General features: G+C 38.7%; 1 protein-coding gene across 5 annotated transcripts; it reads left to right on the plus strand.

Annotated features, from left to right (window-relative positions):
* Positions 1-514: 514 nt before the first annotated feature.
* Positions 515-19771, plus strand: frrs1a (ferric-chelate reductase 1a). 5 transcript variants are annotated; one of them, XR_015778157.1, is made up of 18 exons: positions 515-614; positions 3556-3802; positions 4737-4879; positions 5120-5214; positions 6139-6289; positions 6417-6533; positions 9514-9585; positions 9839-9937; positions 11090-11240; positions 11866-11979; positions 13763-13878; positions 14144-14230; positions 14623-14720; positions 16581-16639; positions 16737-16880; positions 17053-17111; positions 18790-19331; positions 19434-19771. XR_015778157.1 is itself a non-coding variant. In XM_042498295.2 (17 exons), exons 2-17 carry the CDS (start codon positions 3598-3600, stop codon positions 18880-18882), a joined length of 1803 nt encoding a protein of 600 aa, XP_042354229.2. In that variant the 5' UTR covers positions 515-614; positions 3556-3597; the 3' UTR covers positions 18883-19771. The 5 variants fall into 5 exon arrangements, 4 of the variants coding, with proteins under 4 accessions (XP_042354229.2, XP_087941592.1, XP_087941591.1 ...); XM_042498295.2 differs by having other exon boundaries at positions 18790-19771; XM_088085465.1 differs by lacking the exon at positions 515-614 and adding an exon at positions 3177-3294 and having other exon boundaries at positions 18790-19771.
* Positions 19772-20754: the final 983 nt, after the last annotated feature.

The following is a 20754-nucleotide window of genomic DNA, read 5'->3' on the forward strand; positions in this document are numbered from 1 at the left end:
CTTTTTGTTTTGAATTTGATTCTCTCCTACAGGGGATCAATAAAAGTACATCTCATTTTAACTCTCAAGATTCTCATTAGGTTAATTTTCAGGTCATTTTCTCATACTTTTTTTTTTTTTAGTAATTTCTTGCTAATTTTTGGGTCATTTCTTCTTTCATTGCTAATTTACTTTTTTCATGTTTTTGAAATCAAGCCAGTTTGCTCATTTTAAAGACATATTCTGTTGCTAGGGGAGCAAGCTTTGGTCCCTGTTTACTTCCTTGTCAGCTACTTCATTAACAATTCCTCCAACAGGAGACAAATTTGGACCCATTAAGAATGTGTGTGTTGTCATGTTTGAAACGGTCTGAAACTGTAAATGGAACGTCCACGTGATGAAGTGAAGAAACCTGCTGCCCCGGAGGAAAAAATCATATCAGGATGTTCCAATAGTCCATCCATCAGGTTGTAAAACAATAAACACACACACACACACACACACACACACACACACACACACACACACACACACACACACACAGAGGGCACTGGGACAGGGGAAGTGACATTGCACTCACATGAATATATTGTCACACTTGGAAATGTTTGTTTCGACTGCAGCAGCAGCAGGAGGTGAGTCTGTCTCGTCTTTACAAAGACTATCATTAAAATGTGTTGCAGTGTTTAGAATAGAATGAAAACCTTTCTATTTGGTGTTTAAATGTCTTTGCTGTTCTTTCTGCTTTAAGTTGAGTGCTTTAGATGTGGCTCAGAGACGGGGAGAAGGGAGAACCTGCTGCACGGAGGGGGGAAGTGCTCGCTAAGTCATACTAATTCTCTAGAATAAGTTATGAATAATATCTTCTCTTCTGAATTACATTTCCCAAAGATATTGGAAGTTTAGCCACATAAGCTTAAGTTGTAGTTGTTTGAGTTTGTTATACTGTAAATAAAACTTAAAGTGTGCATCTGTGATATGAACCCTTTTTAATTTGACAAACTTGTATCACTCTCCGCACAAAATGGACTTTCAAAACCAAGCTTTAGAAAATAATATACATTAATATGATTTTCTACTTTCATTGAGTTCATTTTTTAACCCCACATCAGTCTTATCCTAAATATCAAATATTCCTGAATTTTCAGAATTTTAACCCTTTAAATGCCAAAAACACAAAAAATAATTATTTTCAATATGCTACATGCTAAGTAGTTTATTTTATTTTATTTGTTATTTTTTTGAACATCACACTCTGGGTTGTTTCAGTGATTAGCAGCAAAATTGTTTGTGACAGTGCATCTAGTGAATATAGCATGTATTTTCTCCATATGTCAAAAATGGTAAAAAAAAAAAAAAATTATGTCATCAGATGAAAAATAGTCAAAATGACAAATTGTAAGTCAAAAGCTCAGAATGACACCCAGCAATAATGCAATGCATGTTTTTATGCTTTAATGGCTGTGGGATCACAAATTGTCAGTTTGAATGTAGGAGCTGAGCTGGAAATTCACAGATTTAACAAATATACACAGTTGCACAGGATTGTATGCCACATGCATGAACTCAGCCAAAATGACCAAAAAAGAAAAAATGAAAAAAAAAACCAAAAAACAAACAAACAAACAAACAAAAAAAAAAACAGTCCCCAAGCGTTAATTGTTAGATGAAGTGACTATAAATGTGTTTTACGGCTGAAGTGTAGTTGCATGCAGCAGTAGCTATGCTTACTGATGGTTTGATGTAAAAAGACAGCAGTCTCAACACTGAAGAAGACTGACTGTAAATACTGAATTTATTCATTGCCAAAACAACATTTTGCTAGACTTTAAGCACAAGGAGTAGCCCAGCTGACGACCAGCTACATCCGCCTCTGGATGACCACGACAGAGAAGTCACATGGCCTCCAGTGGTGTCACAGTGATGGTCAGGGGTCAGCAACAACCAGAGAAACCATCAACAATAATTTGGGGCAGCCTGCAGGCACAGCTCCGTTACATTAGGAAATACCTCAGAACAAACACAGTCTCGCACATGATGCGTCATCAGAGGAGAGCAAAATTCAAAGCAAAATCTCTCTGTCTTGCCTTTGTCTCCTAGACATAACTGAGCTCATTTTAACATCAGTATGACATTTTCAACATTTCCTCATATTTCTTCAATCAGCTCCTGAGGAATACAACAGCCTAGAGGACTTTGCCAGTGATGAGATCTATGAGTTCTGTTTTGATAACTTGTGTAGGAAAATTCAAATAAACTAGTTGACTAGTTTGCAATCAGCAAAATACAGATATATAGCACAGTAAACTTGGTTTATTAAAGTTGTTGAATTTATTTATTTGCACAGTAAAAAACAAAACAGCAAAACATCAACATAATAGAAGGAGATTGTGCAGGTGAGATAAAGAAAACCCAGAGAGGCTTATAAGAGAATCGCACCTCAAACTAAATTACAAAAGCAAATGACTTATCCTATAAAATAATAATAATAAAGAAAGTAAGATCAAGCAGCCATATGATCAATAAAGTACCATAAGAATGCTTACATGATACAGTAGAGAACATAAATTAAATGTGGAAAAAAATTAATAAAAATAAAAAAAATAAAATAAAATTAAAACAACAATTAAACAAACATACTAAGGGTGTATGAACCTAAGTGTGTTTGTGTACATGTGTTGGTGTATATGTTTATGCATGAGCGTGAATGAGAGTGTGTGCAGGCAAAAAGCACATTTATGATAATTCAACATTTAACAAAAGAGAGAGGAACAGGAAGGCAAAAGTAGTCAGATGTGAACAGCTAAGAATGTTAGTTAAAGTTTGGTTCATCAGACAGGTCCTGAGCCTGTATTTGTGAATACAGGCTAAAAATGAGAAAGATTGATTTAACTAAACTTGTCATTTTTAAATGACGTTCAGTAATTATAACTGAATTTTAAGTAAACTTATCAGTTTAATATAAAACAAACATACATTAAGACTACATTTACTTACATTTCTGGCAGTAGGTTTCCTAGTTTTTTGCTTGTTTGTTTGTTTTAATTAAATGTTTTAAATTCATTAAATTCACTGGTCAGATTTTACAGTTAAATTTGCTTTTTAAAATTTTTGTCCAACTTGACCCTAACTTGCTCTGACGTCACGCACACATGAGCAGCGTTAACCTCTTAAGAAAGAGGCGGGTTTATCTTTCAAAGCCAGGCGCTACAGCTGCTTTCTACTGACTGCAAGACCCAGGGCATGATGGGAAGCATGCGTTGCTTGATCAAAGAGCTGATTAGCTCTTAGTTTTGATGCTATTTATGCTGTGAGGTTGGTAATAATAATGATAATAAAGGTTGTAATTATATTGTATTCTGTAAAATACTGGGAGCCTACAGAAGAATCTAATATTTCTGTAACTTCTTTTAAATTCTCTGAACGCTGTTGGAAACTGTCCGACTTAACTGCAGTTTTTTGTCACCACCCATTGCTGTTGCTGCTGCTGCCTGATCTCGTCAGATAAGGGCAAACAGTTGAGGTCATGTTTGAATTCATTTTTTGGGGGAATGTGTGATGTGTCTTTCATTTCAGACTGTGTGGACAGTGCGCAGCTGCTGATTCCTTATCTTGCAGATGTCTCCTGTGGGCTTGTGGTGTCTCCTCTTTATCTCTGTCTTGGTGCGGCCCTGGGTGCCGGCCGGCTGTTATTCCAATGGCAAGGTCACCAAAGTGTGTGGCAGCATGGAGCCCCACCATCGTAACTCTGGACAAACCACTCCCAGCCCCTACCGCCTGGAAACCAACACCACTACCTTCAGCCCTGGAGACTGCATCCAAGGTAACAGCTAATGAAAATCCACCCCAAAACAAAAATCTATACTGTCAAATATTCTATTAATTGAACAGTTCACTATAAGCTTTAAACCCATTGAAACCTGAGCAAATTGGCTTGATGTTTTAAAAATGTGGAAAAAGGCAATAAGCAACTTAAGAAGGCAAACAGCAGAAAATTATTTAAAAACAACAACAACTGAAAATTGCTTAACCCTTTAAAACCTGAACAAATTGGCTTGATGGGCAAACAAGCAACTTTACAAGAAATAGCCAAGAAAGCAGTATATATATATATATATATATATATATAAAGAAATTATTTTAGAAAAATGCTTAAGTGTTATTTTTCTGTAACAAAAACGAAAAGAATAATAAATATAGTTTTCTGGAAATGTTTTCCTTGTTTTCTGATCTAATAATCACTCCCCAGCTAATTTTCAAATAGTTTCTTTGTCACCTTATACTAATTTTGGGGACATTTCTTGCCACGTTGCTATTGATACTTTTTACTGTGTTTTTGGAAGAAATAAAACAAATTTTCTCCGCTTTCAGAGGTTTAAATGCTAGTCAGAGGTGTGTGAATGCAGATCAAAAAAGTGATGTTGATCCAGGTGTTAAAGGTTTAAGAAATACTAATGATTTTACATGCATAATTGTGATCATTTTAAATGTATTGAATAAACATTTTCCCCTAGCTTTTGTTCCCCATGTTTTAAAAGAAATCAATACAAATAGCACAGTTGTTGTAAATGCAAAAAATTAGGGACAAAGTGTAGACAAAACTTTGATCAAACTCATCAAATTTGAGAATAAACCTGCAAATACAAGTCTTAATAGAGGTTGAATGTGTTACAGTCTATAACCTAATGAATAGAAAGTATAGATGACATTGATATAATTTCTCTTTTGACTTTTAATTTTGAAACCCTCTTCTTCAGTCATCCTATCTGGAACATCATATTTTGAGGGCTTCCTGCTTCAGGCCAGAGACGCAGCCAATCAGAGCTCAGAGTCCACAGTTGGCACCTTCACTCTGACCAATCCAGACAAGACACAGCTGCTCACCTGTAGTAAGCACCAGGTGTGTGTATACACACACACACATACATATAAAAGCAAATAGTTAGTCATGGCGGTCAAGTACTATTGATTTAAAAACAAAACAAATTATAACATAGTTAAAAAAAATTTTCTAAAAGTAATTGATCACAAAACCCAGAAAGTGAAATGATAAAATCAGAAAAGACTATCCAACAAAATGCAACACTTACAAAAAACCCCAAACTAAGGTGTGTGTGTGTGTGTGTGTGTGTGTGTCCAGGGTTCAGCAGTGAGCCATACGAGTGATGCCAGACAGACGCAGGTTGTTGTGATCTGGAATGCTCCTGCAGATGCTCCTACACAGGTTCAGTTTTTGTGAGTATATTTCTTTTTAAGTACTCATTGGAATCAAGCTCATGAAACTTTTATTGAACATGGAACACTTGGGCAAATCCTGTAGTACAGTGTGGTAGATGGTAGTATGTAATAGCTGTGCTAGCCCTGTATATATTTGGTACTCCAAAAATCAGATGGATGTATTGAAAAAGCATCAGGATAACCAAAATTAACAGAATGAATCCCATGCGACTACTAACACCCACACAATTTCTCTCAAATTAAAACGGAGTGTCTAAAATGTGCAGGGTTTGTCCTCTGTGAAGTATTAATACACTTAATAGATTTTATTTATAAGTACAAATTTGAATTAACCAACAGTGTTTTGAAAAGTAAATGCATGTTTATTTTAAGTAATGTTTTATGACAGGGTAACTCTATTAACCCTTTGAAACCTGGAAAGACATCACTTTTCTTGTGCTGCGTTTAGATGCAGTCTTTAAAGCCTGAATAAATTGGCTTTCTTTCTTTTGAAAACATGGAGAAAAAATCTGGCAAGTGTTCTGCACATCGAAAAGAAATTTGTAGATTTAGAAAATTATTTTTTTCTAAAAGCTGGGGGAAAATGTCCAAGAAAACTATATTATATATATTATACTATATTATTTCTTCTTTTTAAGCACTTAAAAAAAATGTTTTTACTTTTTTGCTATGTTGGTATTAATATTATTTTTTATTTTATTTTATCATTATTGCTAATTTTATGTATATTTCTTGTACTTTTTAATTTTAAAATGTATTTGTTTGTGTCTTATTTTGGGGTAATTTCTTCCTAAATTGCTAATTGCCTTCTTCCTATGCTTATGAAAAAAATCAAGCCAGTTGGCTCAGGTTACAAAGACTTAATCCTTAACTGGACAACAGAATATCATCAATGCGTGTGTATCTTGGTGTATTTTCTAGTGTGACTGTAGTTGCCCACTACAGTGTATTTTGGGTGAAGCTGTCTGGACCAATCATCTATCAGCATGGTGTCACTCCCTACCCGCCTCACTCAGACACGACAGCTCCTCCAGTACCGTCCACCACCACGCCGTCCATCCTGCCAGGGCCTGTGAGTGTCACTGCATCATGCAGTCATGACTACTGACTGTCACACTGATTTCCTCTCTCAACATACATTGATGAATGAACTTTTATGTGAAACATATAGAGACTCGTGATCTCATTTTCACCTTCAGTTTACTGCTGAGGGATGTGGCCAATCCAAATCCTGCCTGCTGGATCCTCCAGAGTGTGATCCAACAGATCCTCACTGCTTCTTCTTGTCCATGACCACAGAGGGACCAGACAAAACGGTTTGACTCTTTTAAGGAATAATCTACCTGCAAGATGGCAATTTGAAAATAAACTGCTCACTACAATGCTACGCTGAATTTGTGAGGAAAACTTTTCTTGCATGCCTCCACAGAGAATCCAAAAAGTAGATCAGATCACCCATTTACAAACTCTCACACAACATTTTCACTCAAACATTATGATTTAAAACTGTGTCTTTTATTATGTTCCAAAGACATTAAAAATATTGCAACTGTGGATTTTGACACTAAATGGGATGGTCGGTGGTCAGGGTATGAACATATAATTTGCTTTCAGTTGGGACTGAACTGCATGAAAAACGAGAAAACGACTCGTTTACTTGTTTTAAACCATTAAAGAGAAAAGAAGAGAAGAGAACTGAAGTTCAGAGCCATTTTTCCATGAGCCAATGTTTGGTCAGAAACCAAAATTGAGAAAACGAATTTCAAAGTAAGGTCGACTTTTATTTATGGTCATTTCTTTCTGTGATTTAATGGAAAATGGAAAATAGTGACAAAATGAATCAGGACGGTCACGTGACGCAGAAGTAAAAGTAACAATGTCGAAATAAAAGCCCAGGGAAATAAACCAGACAGATAGATAGATAGATAGATATATAGACAGATACGATGGGGCCCAATGAATTAATTAGTTTTTATTTTTTATGACCGTGTAATATGTGGTAACTCGGGCTGGAAAGCCCTTTGAGAGCTGATTTTTAAGTAACTCACACTTGTCAGTGAGAAGACTCGCTGCAGGTTAGATCAGACCATGCCACGTCATTATAGGCCATAAATGTATGAATTTCAGAATCATAATTTATTACTCTTTAAGGGAAGTGAGCAGAGATCTGTAGCTATATATTTATTGTGAACTCGTATAAAGGAGAGGGACACACGTTGACAGTTTGACGCCGGCGCGTTGGTGCGTCATTTACAGTTATAGCCTATGTACAGTAAGATGTGTTACACACACACACACACACACACACACACATATGCATAGTCACAATTGTTTAATGTAATTAAGTATTACTTGTGTAGGGCACCAGAGGGAGTATGCCCTGAAGTGAGCGCTACTCGTGGTGAAGGCAGCATTTTGGTCATTATTCCCCATTATTCACTGTAAAGGTTTCTATTAAAGCACATTGTAAAACTATGTTTTCAAAGATTCTACATAATAATAATAATAATAATAATAATGAAATTATCATTATTATTAGGTTGTCACCTGGATAGCTTAATAATAATGATTAGAGTTTAAATATGCTTTCATGATATATACCATATCATTTATCCTATTATTGATACATCCCGTTGTATGTTGAGAGCACATAGGGTACATGGCGCACACAAGCAGTGCAGCCAGTTATGCTCCTGTACATGTATAAAGTGCATACAATATGTCCACTGAGATAAGGCAGATTAGTGTCAATTACTTTATGGTTGTGAGGTAACCACGTTTGATTATTGGAAATGATGACTTATGGCAATAAAGTCAGATCAAGGTATTTCAAGACATAAACACCCTTCCAGCCAATAGGGTAACAGTCACTTAGTAGCAGCCGAAAACTACATGTAGGCTAACTTTCTAGTGCCTGTCCATTACACACTGTAGCTGTACAGCAGTACTGTAGCCTACATAAATTGTCAGCGTGTGTTCCTCCATCTTTGTGCGAGTTCACATTAAATATACACAGATCTCTGCTCACTACCCTTAAAGAGTTATGAATTATGATTCTGAAATTCATACATTTATGGCCTATAATGACGTGGCATAGCCTGATCTACACCTAACCTGCAGCGAGTCTTCTGACTGACAAATGTGAGTTACTCTGAAAAGATCAGCTCTCAGAGAGAGTTACCACATATCACATAGGTATAAAAATTAAAAAGTAATTAATTCATTAGGCCCCAGTGTATCTATTTATCTCTCTTTCTATCAATCTATCTATCTAGTTTAGTTCTCTCAGCTTTTATTTCAACATGGTTACTTAGGCGGTTAGGTTAGGTGCATACTCTGAATGCGCTGTTTATGTGTCCAGAGAATAGTCTCTAACATCAACATATCCCAGGTGTTTTAATCAGAAAATGCTAAATGCAGAATAAGGCATAAATTGGAACATCCAAGCCAAATATTCTGTTTACATGACATCAAATGCATCAAATGTGGAATATTGTCATATTCAGAATAATTGCAGAAAATTAGTGTGCATGTAAACACAGTGTATTTTTCCAGGGTGCATTTGACAGGTGATCGGCTGGATTGTCTTACAGAACAACATCAGAATATTTATATGTTGTCAGTCACTTCTGGTTGCATTCTGTTTTGAGATAGAGGTGTTATATTTTATCATTATCATTTTTGTTTGTTTAAACTAGTAAGGTATTGCTAAAATCTTCCTGTAATCCTTTGGCACACCTGCTCTCAGTCTATGACTGCAGTAAGACAAATGGCTAAAGTAATGTAAAGTAAACATTGGATGAGTACATTAATGTCCAAAAGTTCATCACCCAGAAAATTATGTTCCTCTTACTGGGGCAGCTGGAGCTCAGGAGGTAGAGTGGGCTATCCACCAATTGGTAATTTAATGGTTCAATCCCCGGCTCCTCCAGTCTGCATCCTGCAGTGTCCTTGGACAAGATACTGAACCCCAAAATGCCCCCTTTGGTTGTTGAAGTGTAAGTGCTTGTAAATGTTAGCAAGTGGCCAGCAATGTTTGTGTAGATCAATGAATGAGGCATTTTGTGTAAAAGCACTTTGACTTGTCCAAAGACAGTCCATTAACCACTTTCTGTCTTGTTCCATTTATTGTTCCTGAAGATTTGCACTTGTTGTAAGGCTTGTTTGCATTTATTTGTGTGTTTTGTTTTTACATGTTTGAAACAAATATTCATTCATTTTTTCATTGATTGTTCAGAAACAACAAGCGATGCATCTTAAAGTCACCTACTGAATCTTCATCCCTTTTCTTTGCAGTCTGTGACGTTCGAGCTGAGTGGCCCAGCAGAGGGATACATTGCCTTTGCACTGTCTTGGGATGCATGGATGGTAAGCTAATCATAGCACCTCATTCTGCCTCAAACATAGATTGAGTTGATCTTTAGTGTGATCAGAAGAAGATCTGCAGCTTTGATTGGGAATCTATCTTCCACAGCTTTCTGTCATGATCCATTTACCAACACACTGCACATATATCAACACATACATATCAACCTGAAAATAACCATATATACTTTTTGTTTTTTGTGTTCATGCATGTGTGTGTTTGATTGTGTGTGTGTGTGTGTGTGTGAGTGTGTAGGGCAATGACGATGTGTACATGTGTGTAGAAGATGAGCATAGAGTATCAGTGACTGCAGCCTTTGTCAGTGGAAGAAGAGACCCTGAGGACGAGTCACAGGTGACAAATGAAAACTCTATATGAATCCACCCTGTTCTCATTCTGAACTCCTTAAATATTGCCGCGGCTGGAGAGTACCGGTTGTGGTGTTATTATAGTAGAAGTGTCTGACAACACTATGGTTTTTTCTTATTTTTTACAGGTCTGTTTGTCAGTGTGTGTAATAACGGCTCACTCAAGGAGAGGTCTTGTTCTGAAATCTGGTGGACTTTTCCACATTGTTGAAATCAGCTAAATATTCAGCCATGACCTTACATTTTTTTTAGTTATCACTGCCATGCTTTCTGTACTCAACACAACACAACAAACTCTTCTAGCACTCCACTGTCCTGCTCTCACTAGTGTTTCCAACATTGTTTTACCTGCAGCAAGACTTCTTCTTGAGCGAGACTTTGTTGCACCATTGAATCCTCATAGAACAGATATCCTACGAATCAGCACCCCGTGAACGTTGTTACGACCTTGATGTGAAGTATTAACATGAAGTTATAGAGGTTAGGTGTAGACAATAAAAGCCACTGTATTTAGGAGAAGTCCAAAGTCCAAAAGGTTCCAATCACACATCTCCTAGGGGAAGTCCTGTGTTTTGTGACCCATCCACTGCCTCAACCTGCCTCCTTACAGACGCCCGGGACCACTTCCATGTCAACTCACGTCAGTGCATTGATTACCTGGTTGCAGACTTCCAAAATTCTTGGGTTATGTACGAATTACTGGCTCATGATTCTATCAGGCATGTATGAATTTGGGTGCATGACTTTTCATAGGAAAATGTATGAATGGCTTGTGACAACCTGATTACGCATACTGACAAACAGACCAGATAAGAGAAAGGTATTGAAACAATTCCAGTTCTCCTTAGGGTCCTTTTAGTACTGTTGTCAGACACTTCTAGTGACAATCTGAGCTGTCATTGGCAAAAACAAGCACATTTTGGACCGTGCACAATTGCCCGTAGGGATAACAATGCAATCTGTTTTGTCACTGTGGTTCACTCTCAATACTGGACTAAAAAAAAACTGTTGTGTCCATTCGTCACTTAGACCAAAAAAAAAAAAAACATGAAAAAATACATTCCAGGTTGAAAAATCGTAGTTTACCTGAAAGCCCGAAATATTGTATGTGTGTGTGTGTGTGTGTCTGTGTTGGCAGTCTGGTCTGTCTTCAGTGTCATGGCGACTCGCAGACGGAGCGATTCAGTGCAGGTTCAGCAGACCAGTCAAACTGACCGATCAGGAACCAGCCCGATTTGATCTGGACCATGACTACTTTCTGTTTGTAGCCAGCGGACGTGCTCAGTACGGTAAGAAAGTATGCACACACGTGTTACCTTGGAGACAAAACCCATTGACCCTGGCAATCCTGTGTCTTAGAGGCCAATTAAAGTTCTTATCAATCTGTCAAAGCTTAATTATGTCACATGACAGTTAGATCAGCAATTCTTGGAATGGTATCAGTTTCATTTGGGGAACAGGATGTCATCAACAGGAAATGATGAGCACATAAAGTAGGATTATTAACTGTTGGCGTTTTCTCTGGTTAATGGTTAATTGGCCTTTCAAGATTAAAGTTATTATGAATGTGTGACACAAATTAACTCTCACTCTTTACAAACATACAGTGTTGCTTTCAAGAGGAAATGTTATATGGGTGCTTCAGTTTGACTTGTTTGACATGTGTGTCCCATATTCAACACACATATAACTGATAAGGATTCATTTTCATTGCTGTTTCTTCAAAGGATGAGTGTCAGTCTTATCTGATGTCAAAAGCTCTGAGATTCATAGAAAGTCTGTTAAACAATAACACTGACAACTGATTTCTGACTTGTCTTGAGTGCACTAGGGGTAATAGGGTTCAAATTGCAGACATATATAGTAATTACTAAAATTGAAACAACAAGCATAATTTATGTATCTCTTCTGCAGGAAGAGTATGGAAACATAGCCAGCAGCCATTAATCTCAACCCACAGAAAGCACATCACTGGACCGCCTGAGGTCCTGAGAGGCTCCCGTGGACCCATCATTATGAAAATGCATGGTTTGTTGAGTGCTTAAGTTTTATATTTAGGTCATTAAAGCCTGTTTACACCAAAAGCTTTCCTTATAGTACCAAAAGTAACACCTATGGACATGTATCAGGATCGTAGATCTGTTAAGGGTTTCCACCACAGACAGTTCTCCTAAGTTTAGGTGATGCCAGCCTGTTCTCATTCTAAAGTTGTCAAATACCACCGCTTTTGCAGTGCTTCAGCATGAGATCCCAACAGCAAAAGCCACCTTTCACATCTGCACGATATGCCACTGGACAGCATCAGCTGAGAATATGGCTGGACAGAACTGGCTGCTGTGTTATAATGTGTTGGTTGGACAGATCCATTGCATCTTTTGTGGCAGCATGACAAGATCGCAGGTACAAAAGGCCGAAATGAGCTTCCTCTGTAGGGTGGCTGGGCTCTCTCTTAGAGATAGGGTGAAAAGCTCGGTCATCTGGGAGGAGCTTGGAGTAGAGCCGCTGCTCCTCCATGTTGAGAAGAGCCAGATGAGGTGGCTCGGGCATCTAATTAGGATGCCTTCCGGACGCCTCCCTGGTGAGGTGTTGAGGGCACGACCCACCGGTAGGAGGCCCCAGGGAAGACCCAGGACACGCTGGAGAGACTATGTCTCTCAGCTGGCCTGGGAATGCCTCGGGATCCCCCGGGAAGAGCTGGACGAAGTGGCCGGGGAGAGGGAAGTCTGGGCTTCCCTGCTTAGGCTGCTGCCCCCGTGACCCGACTCCAGATAAGCGGAAGAAAATGGATGGATGGATGACATGCAGATTGTCAGCATCAGTTGATAACACTGCCGTGTGGAATCTGTCTTGTCCATATGATACAACACAGGGTGGCATCAGGTTGAAATGCTGCTGGTAATGATGTAACATGAGGAGCACCAAGGTCACTACAGGGCAGGCGGCAAAGGCTGTGGAAGGAACCAACAAACCCTGGACTTTCATATGGGAGTCTGGTGTTTGCTTCCCATATGAAAGTGATGGTTTTTTTCGATATCTTACCATGTACCTTCTTTCCCTGATCCTAACCATTCATGCCAGCATGTGCATTCACTGCCATCCCACCATTGGTTGCCATGTGCTGATGCTGTCGAAAAATGACCACATGCAGCATCATCCCATCATGTGCTTGCGTTGACATCATGGTAGAGGCATCCTGAAACATCAACAGCCAATGCAGAGGGATGCATGGAGCGTAATATGTGAATATAAAAGTCCACTGCAAAGTGGCAATATGTAATGACTTGGAATGAGAACAAGTTGGTAATACATAGTAAAGTCTGCACCTCGTTTATTGTCCATGTAATGAACAGGCTGGAGTGAGAGTCTCTTTAGATGAGATATTTAGAAATAGTTGTTTTGTCCATTGAGTCTTTCTTGGAATTACTCAATGCAAGAAAGCCGGAATGTAGTGCTTCTGGAGTACACAGGAATGACATTCAGCCATGTTTATTTTCCAAGTGAGAAAATAGAATGTACTGTTTGAAATTCATATACATATCACCACTAAAGCGTAATTAAAAAAAGATGGATAGGTCAAAATTGTCATATTGAAATGTCTGGTGTGTTGATGGATTCACAGTATCATTTCATGCATTGAATAACAGTAATTAGATAGATAACCAGCCAGATAAAGATGTCGGTCTGCCAGCTAATTTTAATCAGAAGAAGGAGGTGCTATTCAGATGTTGCAGGGCAGTATATATCTATTTTCATAATAACATTTAGTGTTTATCTGCAGAAAGTAACTGCTGCATTGCCTCAACTTCTCTAGGTGCATTAATGCTGTTAGCCTGGATGCTAACAGGAAGTGTTGGTACCTTCATAGCCAGCTTCTACAAGCCCGACTGGCCAAATCAAACTCTGCTCGGCCAGAAAGTTTGGTTTCAGGTACATAAACATAAACACACACACACACGCACACACCCTGGCCACGGCCTGCTTAACCCTAACCCCAGCCTTGACCTAACTCTAACCTTCACTGACCCCAAAATTAGCTTTTATCAGACAGAACACACACACACACACACACACACACACACACACACACACCAGTTTTGGAAAAAAAATAATAAAGTGAAGGGAATGGAAATACCGTGATGCTGATTTGTATTGTGATGTGTGTGTGTGTGTGTGTGTGTGTGTGTGTGTGTAGGTTCATCGAGGCCTGATGATGCTGACTGTGACTCTGACCCTTGTAGCTTTTTGTCTCCCATTTTTCTACAGGAAAGGTTGGAGCAAGGTACAGAACACAAACACATGCACACACACACACACACACACACACACACACACACACACACACACAGACACTGTATAGTTTCACCTTATGTAGTGTTGGACTCACATATAAGGACATAACAATCTGCAGAAAGCACAGACTCTGATATTAATTAAGTTCAGAACATTTAATGTGTATATATTGTGTGTGTACATTTGTTAGTTTAAAACATATTAGTTTAAAACAACACAAGGAACACATCAACTGTCAACTGTTTGCTGTTATATTCGTATGCCACCAACAGAGAGAGATGTTGGATCAGTTATCAAACACTGTATGTGTGTGTGTGTGTGTGTGTGGTGCGTGTGTGTGTGTGTGTGTGTGTGTGTGTGTGTGTGTGTGCACGCATGCAGCATGCAGGTGTCCATCCATACCTGGGCTGTTGTGTTCTAACATTATCTGTGATTCAACCAATAATGGCTGTGATCCGACCACCAGCTGACTCACACAGGTACAGTAAACACTTCTAACATTTACACGCAGAAGCAACTGCAGTGCTTCCTGTGTTTCTGCAGTAATGCGAGGCCTGCCTCTAAAATGAAAGGATACGTTCACACATTGGATTTGCATTATGTTTTAAGTGTGATGTCGAGCTAATTTTCTTTGTGATTTGTTTACATGACATTACAGAGGTGCATATTTAATGAAATCAGTGTGGACAGTGAGACACTCTTGCTGTTAGGATGCAGTGATAGGAAAATACTTTTACTTTTACAAGGACTGTGGGCAATGGGTCGACCCAGAACAGCTGTTTTTAGTTCAATCCTGGTTCAAGACTGGGAGGGGACATTTAGGGAGTGCTTTCTGAATCTTTTTTTATCCTCCTGTTTCCAGAGACAGGCCCCTGGTTGTATCATGATATGTAAACTACAACCACAGCATACCTTCCTTCCAATCTATGAATCATTAGACTGAAGGTTGCCTATACCACAGTATGTGAAGAAGATAATGTTGATACCCACTGGGATCATCCACTCTTGAATTAGAAAAAAAGTGAGGCAGGGACAGATTATTGATTGTTGTCAATTTTAATTTAGGCCTATGTGTAGTGCCAAATCAGAGCAAAGTCATGTAAGGTCACTTTTCATATAGAATAGGTCTAGACTATAATTTTTATTGAGTAAACTAAATATGCTTATGTTACTTATCTAATTAATGTTTCAGTCTCTGCTGCCTCTCTGTTTGTTCTCCTTCGCTCAGTCAAGGCTTTGGCCCAACACACAAGGAAGACAACAGCTGAGATAAAACAATCAGGTGATAGTGCAGAACTGACCTGGTGATCACGATGTTGAGGTCAAAATGCACAAAAGGAAGGCGCACTGCCTGTGGCGCACAGTTCTTACCACTGTGTGTCCTGTGTTTTACTGAACATCCAACATGCAGCAGCTGGTTAGAGAGTTAATACTGAAAATACACAGAAATAGTTACTGTCTTGTTTTTACAAAACAGTCCTGAATACTTCTACAGAAAACTTTATTTTAGTCTCAGTTTTAGTCAGACTTAAGATGGAATTATTTTCAAATATGTTGACACATCGCTCTGGGATCATCCAGCTGGTCTCTGCTGCTTTCTTTCTTTCCTCTTTTCATCAGGGGCAGATTTAGTGATTGGGGTTCCTGGTGCCCCAACCCAACTGCTTTGCTTTGATTTCACCCATTCTCTAAGTGGTAAAGCTGGTGGGCTGTTAGCAGCTGGAGAAGAAATTATGCTGTTCTCTACACCCTCAATGTAACTAATATAGACTAGTGCAGGTGATGAGGAATTGCAGGAACTTTGTTTTAAATTACAATTATACACAGGACACACCACAAGATGACAGGCTTTGATCCAACTTGGCAGTCAGAGAGGAAATACTCCTGGCTCTACAAGACTGAACTTGGTAAATAATTAATTGCTGCAAATACATTGTGTAAATCCTGTATGACAGATGGTATCTACAGGTGTTGTCATACAGCCTATGAGCCTATGGGAGGGGGGGTCCACGATTTCGTGCCCGGGGGCCTCTACATTTTTAATCTGTCCTTAGTGTCAGTGCCAAAATTTGCACATTCATGCTAGTGTTATATTTTTGTCAGTGCTGATCAGAGCTGGATAAATACCTGTGACTACTGCAGAGTCATTTTACCTGAATGTGAATGTTGAATTTAACCATTCCTATTATTTTAAAAAGCCATATGTTAGTGGGTGTTCGTTGGTTTTTTGTGCGGTGAGAAAGCAGCTTAAGTGACACATTGGAGGCTTGAGTGATTGAATGTGTTTGCCTGTATATGTAATGATATTGTTATTACAGTATATCACTGTGTCTGTGCAGGAGATTCATCTTTAACTGGGGCCACTGGGGAGTTGGGTCTGTGACTGAGATTATGGCAGGTTGGTCTGCATCTGTAAACATATTTCAAAAGCATCTTACCTCCTGGGGCTTCCTTACTGATCAAACTTACATCATTTCTTCTGTATGTAACTGCAGTGGCAGCCATGTTCCTGGGGACGCGTCAATCATCACTGCCCCTTCCCCAGCCGTGGGCAACTCATGTTCTGATTGGCTACGTGGCATGGCTGGCCTCATTCAGGGTCCTCCTTCTGATGCACAAACACTTTAACATAAAAAAATGTAGGTAAACTTGGTGAAGTTGATTTTACATTCAGGGTAACATCTGGGTTCTACTGCTATACTTTTCATGTCATGGGATCATTCTTAATGACTTGAAGAGTGTTGAGAGCAATGTTGAGTCATTAACCATATACCTGCATGCTACTGTAACCATTGTGTGTTTGACCTGCAGCATTGGGGTCAGATGACCAACAGGCCATCCTCTCTGACCAACCACAGCCTAGTCACCAGGTAGGTATTAGTCCAACGAGATGCAGTCAACAGATATACCTGTTAACCTCACTGTAATGTAATGAATATTTACAACCAAATGTAACATCCTATTTGACACTGTGGCATTATTGTTTTATTTTTATTCACTGATGCATATATTCTTTTTTTATTGAAATGTGTTAAGGTCCCTGCATATAAGGGGCCAAAAGCACACAAACACTTGGCGACAAGCTGGTGAACAATGGAACATTTACTTTCTCAGCAGTCGGTGGAAACCCAAATAGCGCTAAAATTATATTTAAGCTTCAGATGCTACAAAAACTACCAAATAACTAACCACAGGACTTGCTGAGATATGGCTGTTCTTCCCAGTTTGACCGACTGCTGGTTTGCTAGTTCCCTGTCTCAGAACTCTACAAACATCAGAGCATATTTTCAAGTTGTCATAATCAATTAAATCAGCCATATATTCACAGTAAACAGTTGATTTATCTTCCCCAAAAATCTCACAACCTCCTTGGGTGTTATAACAACAGCAGCCCGTCTCATTCCTTCGTCAGTGATTTCACCATCATACACGTAAAAACGCATGCTTTATGGCAGCACAAATTTATAATGCCGCTGTATGGTGTCACTTTGAAATGCCATTGGTAACAGTGCAATACACTATAAGGTGGTTTTCCAGTAACCCTCAATTTGTGCAAACTGAAATTGCGAAAATAAAAAACACCTAATGAAAACACGTAAATTTTGAAAAAACTCCTATTTATCGCAAAGCTGCAGTGGAAACACTTTTTTTGCCTTTTCTAGTTCACATGATGTTATGGCTATGTGCTTGTCAGTAGGAACTGGCTCCCTCATAATGCAGCAGGAGCTACAAGAGCTGTTATTGCATCACATAACTCCTCAAAAGTTGAGAGGATCATCCAGAAGTTTTGAATCCACAATTCCTCTTTGAAATCATGGACTTTCACCTAACAGAAATCCGTCATACGTGGTCACTCCCACGTATAAGAGGCTCGCTTTTCTATTATTGCTCCATATTACATCTATTGGTTTGGAAATAATGACGGCTAGTGTGGTGGCTGCAATAGAAATAAAGCTGCTGATATTTTAAACAACCATCGCCACGCTTCTTGGAATGTTGTTGTGAGAGGAGAAGTCACAGAGCATCACTTAATGGAAACAGTCATCTCACAGTTGTGTTTTATCAACATTTCAGACATTTTATTAACATTGACATTAACCATAATTTCCCCACGAGAATCAAAAAAGTATTTCTGATTCTGATTTCCAAAATATTGCTTAAATTTTGTGCAAATCTGTAATGGAAACCCGCCTATAGAGAGCTGAAAGCTCCTGTACAATGCATGTTACGGCAGAAATTGTCACAACATCCCGAAAAATCAACAACAGACATAGGATGATATCTAGACCATTATATGAAGATGTGAAAGTCCACTGACCAAGCAGAGATATTTAACGAGTTGGAATGAGAATGTGTTTATAAAAAACAACTTGCCTCATATCTCATAGTCTCATATCTCCAACCACTGACTGATGCTAAATGCATGCTGATACCCATACAACATCAACTCCCAAAGCATTATTGATAACATCTGGCACAGTGAGCTATGAGGACAGCTTTTGAGATCTTGTGTCTACTTTCTTACTTCTACCTTACTTTCTGTTTCAGGTGTCGTTCATAAAGTCCCTAATCTTGGCTGCCTTGGCTCTGGGAAACTCTGGCCTCCTGATGACTTTGCTATCTTCTATTGTGGAAATTTGACATTTAATTGCAAAGAATCTCAAATAACTGTTTTGACCATAACCATGTTTAAAAAGTGACTTTTTATGCAATGCTTAGAATATCAGTAGAATTCCAAGTTCAGCAGAGCCTGATAAAATAAAGAATGAAGAACTTTATTATACAGCCAAACACACAATCCTTTTTATTTACAACCAAATCTGTTAGATTTTTGTTTATATTCATATTTTTGATTGTTTTTTTGTCATTATTGTTGTTGGGATCTGCGGCTCTTTTCTTTTACCCCTTGTTTCTCCAGAGTGTGTGTCTTAGGCTGGGTGTTGTTGACCTACATTTTGCTCAAACTGAACTCCTCATTCACCTGCAGCTCATCACACACCTGCTACTCATCCCCGCTGATTGCAAGCAACCTGATAAAAACCAGGCTCTCCTCACCATTCTTCCCCAGTTCGTTGTGAAACCTCTCTGTGGTAACACCTTGGCCTGTGATCAGTCCATCCTTTCTGAAGATTGTAGAGATTACTGCCCTATATTTGGGAATCCTGCTGAACCTGTGTTTTCTTTGCTTCAAGCTTCACAAAACCTGCCAACCCCGTTCAGCCTTGTCCAGTGTCCAGCGTCCAACCCCACCCAGACTCTCACACTCAGACGAAAAGACCCTGGTACTACCTATTTACAATCTTCCCCATCTGAACATTAAACAATATAAATCACCACCTGTGTCCTGCATCTGCATTGTGGGTCCTAAAAAACTTCTAGACCATAACAGTTATAAATTAACTTGATTCTTATACATTTCTGATTTAATGTTCATATTATGATTCTATTCTGAGAGGCATTATTAATGTTTAATAGCATTTCTCGGCACTTAGTGAATAATTCATTAAAGGAAACTCCTGAGTCAGCAAAACTGTCCACCGCTACTTTTAATGTATTGATTCTCTTTTTTACTTGAACTACACAAACACTATTGTGTTACTATATAATCTATATTGAAAAATTCTAAAAAAAAAAAAAAATGTAAGCGTACATAATTAAAACAATGAACCATTGTGTATCTGCTCCACTTCACTATGGAACTTTGGACTTTCATTTTGACTGTAGATTAAATGGGAACAAAGGCCATTAAAGGTGTATACATTATTCAGAGGGATGAAGAGTTCAGCGTGCTCATGCTTATACAGTACATTTTTGTCATCATAACAGAGTGACATCCTGCGTTTAGTGCTCAGTTTATATAAAGTATGATGTCACACTACAGATTAGATCAAAATGGTACATCAGGATTACATCACAATGGGACGTCATTTCATCAGAGCATGGCTGTACTTATGTACATGAATGTTATAGCACATTAGTGTATTATATGACATGACATACAATAGCTCTACATTAGCAGCCTTTGTAATATCATTTTGACAGTGATTTTTTTTTATGAAAGCATTTGTGATTTTTGGATGGTAAATAAAAGATAATGTGATTTCTTTTGTTTACTGGACTTTCCAGTGAGTCCCAACATTTGGTTATATGAAGGTAAATCTCTAAAGGTGATGATGCTGTTATAAAGTGTGATTAGTTGTAGCCCCAAACCAGTGAAATGGCAGCTGATGGTGATGTCATTCAGCTAGGCAGTCTGTTCATACAACATTTTTACTACACTGTCTACCCATGTAACACATTCTCACTCCAACTTTATCACATGTTGCTGCTTTGCAGTAGACTGTTTATGCTGTGGGCAGAGCATGTGAGCAGAGTGGAGCGATGAAAATTCCCACTCCTCACTTCTGTATGTTCGGTCTGCTCAGAGCCAACGCAGGCTGCTCCGCTAATTATCGCTCCGCCCTTCACCCAGATTTCGCCCTGCTCCACTCAAATGGCTCAGCACTTGCTGCC

Source organism: Plectropomus leopardus, chromosome 12 (genome assembly GCF_026936395.1).
Source record: "Plectropomus leopardus strain MGB_pleo_1.0 chromosome 12, ASM2693639v1, whole genome shotgun sequence".
NCBI classification, from domain to species: domain Eukaryota; kingdom Metazoa; phylum Chordata; class Actinopteri; order Perciformes; family Serranidae; genus Plectropomus; species Plectropomus leopardus.